The sequence below is a fragment of the Dendrobium catenatum genome, unplaced genomic scaffold (assembly GCF_001605985.2).
Source record: "Dendrobium catenatum unplaced genomic scaffold, ASM160598v2 fragScaff_scaffold_1336, whole genome shotgun sequence".
Lineage (NCBI taxonomy): Eukaryota > Viridiplantae > Streptophyta > Magnoliopsida > Asparagales > Orchidaceae > Dendrobium > Dendrobium catenatum.
The window spans coordinates 91,652-93,094 of NW_021319798.1; the positions used below are offsets into that span (position 1 = coordinate 91,652).

Consider the following 1,443-nt stretch of genomic DNA (forward strand, 5'->3'; position numbering starts at 1 on the left):
ATATTAATTAAATAATCCATTTTATTTTAAAAAGTTAAACTTAATGATATTTTTATGTAATTGAAATTTTTTAATATTAACTATATAAATAAATAATAATTTAATAAGTATGTAAATTTCATAATTTTTTAATCAAAACTAAATATCCAATATTAAAAATGAGTGGAAGTCCCCAACAAATTTGTATGCAACAAAGCCCCAAAAATTATTCCAGAGAGAGTTTTTTTTCTTCATTGAAATTTTATTAAAGGAGAATATTGTCACGAGCTTAGTATAATTATAGCACTAATTGTTCTATAAAACAGACATTCCACAGTTGATAATATTTATTTACCCCTCGAAGAAGGTTAATTAGCAAGCACTTCCCAGATAATTTCCGGATCGAAAGAAGGCATTCTCGACAACCAGCACTCGCCGCCGTCATTCTCCTCGCCGCAGGCACCATCTCCGGTTACACGCTCGCCGGAAACAGAGGAAGATGAAGACGAAGACGAAGTTTCCGGTTGCTTACCCTTCGCGTCAGCTTTTTCCCTTTTCAACCTCTTCTGCTTAACAATTCGCTGACTGATGGCCTGAATCTTCGAATCAACGGCGGATCTCACCTCCCGAAGCTTATCCGAACACTGGCTGTCGGCGTCCCTCATCGCCGGAAAATTAAGCCGCGCGTATTCCCCGCGGAGCTTGTATGCGGCGCGGTCGTACGCGCATGCTGCTGCCTCCGCGGAGTCGTAGGTGCCGAGCCAAATCCGCATCCTATTACGCGGTAGACGGATCTCGGCGACCCATTTGCCCCATTGCCTTTGTCGAACTCCTCGATACAGTTTTTTCCTTGCGGCGGAGGAATGGGGCGAGGCTGAACGGAGCAGATCGGCGAGTTGGAGGTATATGGAGGAGCCGATGGGTGTATGTGGTGGTGATGCCGCCGGAGGCGGCGGCGCTTGCGGCGAGATGTGGGCGAAGACGGAGTCGAGGGGATTGGAGCCAGAGAGGATGATTTGAGATAGAGTGGATGGGATGTTCTCGGGTGAGGTGAACGGAGCTAGGGTTTCGGCGATGGGGAGGTTCATGATTCCGGCGAGAGGTATTTTGGGGATCAAAAGGGCTCTTTGGTGGCTTTTCGTTTGTTGAAGAACAGTCTCACCCCTGTATTGATCGTTTTATAGCAATTCCCTCAGCATTGGATCTTTCTATTTTCCCAAAGAAAACGAAAAACATTTATATTATTAATCGTTAAAAATAATTATTTAGACCCCACTTTTCAACTTATTACTTTTTAAGGACTGTTATCAATGCGATGATTGTTTTTGTGTAATTTTTTTTAAGAATCTTGTTAGTCTATAAGCCTGCATTGCAAGTCAAAACAAAATTAAATTATCAAATGTATTGCAATGTTTGAATTTGACATAAGGAGATTAAGAGTTGATCAAATGAAAATTAATTCAA

At 41.6% G+C, this 1,443-nt stretch overlaps 1 protein-coding gene across 1 annotated transcript; it reads right to left on the reverse strand.

Moving 5' to 3' along the window:
• Nucleotides 1–205: 205 nt before the first annotated feature.
• On the reverse strand, nt 206–1,169 carry LOC110099386 (ethylene-responsive transcription factor ERF061-like). The gene has a single exon (XM_020826509.2). It carries the CDS (start codon nt 1,065–1,067, stop codon nt 348–350), a length of 720 nt encoding a protein of 239 aa, XP_020682168.1. The 5' UTR covers nt 1,068–1,169; the 3' UTR covers nt 206–347.
• Nucleotides 1,170–1,443: the final 274 nt, after the last annotated feature.

Excerpts from the sequence above, each read along its gene's own strand:
- LOC110099386 (XM_020826509.2), bottom strand. The coding sequence starts at position 1,067 with ATGAACCTCCCCATCGCCGAAACCCTAGCTCCGTTCACCTCACCCGAG.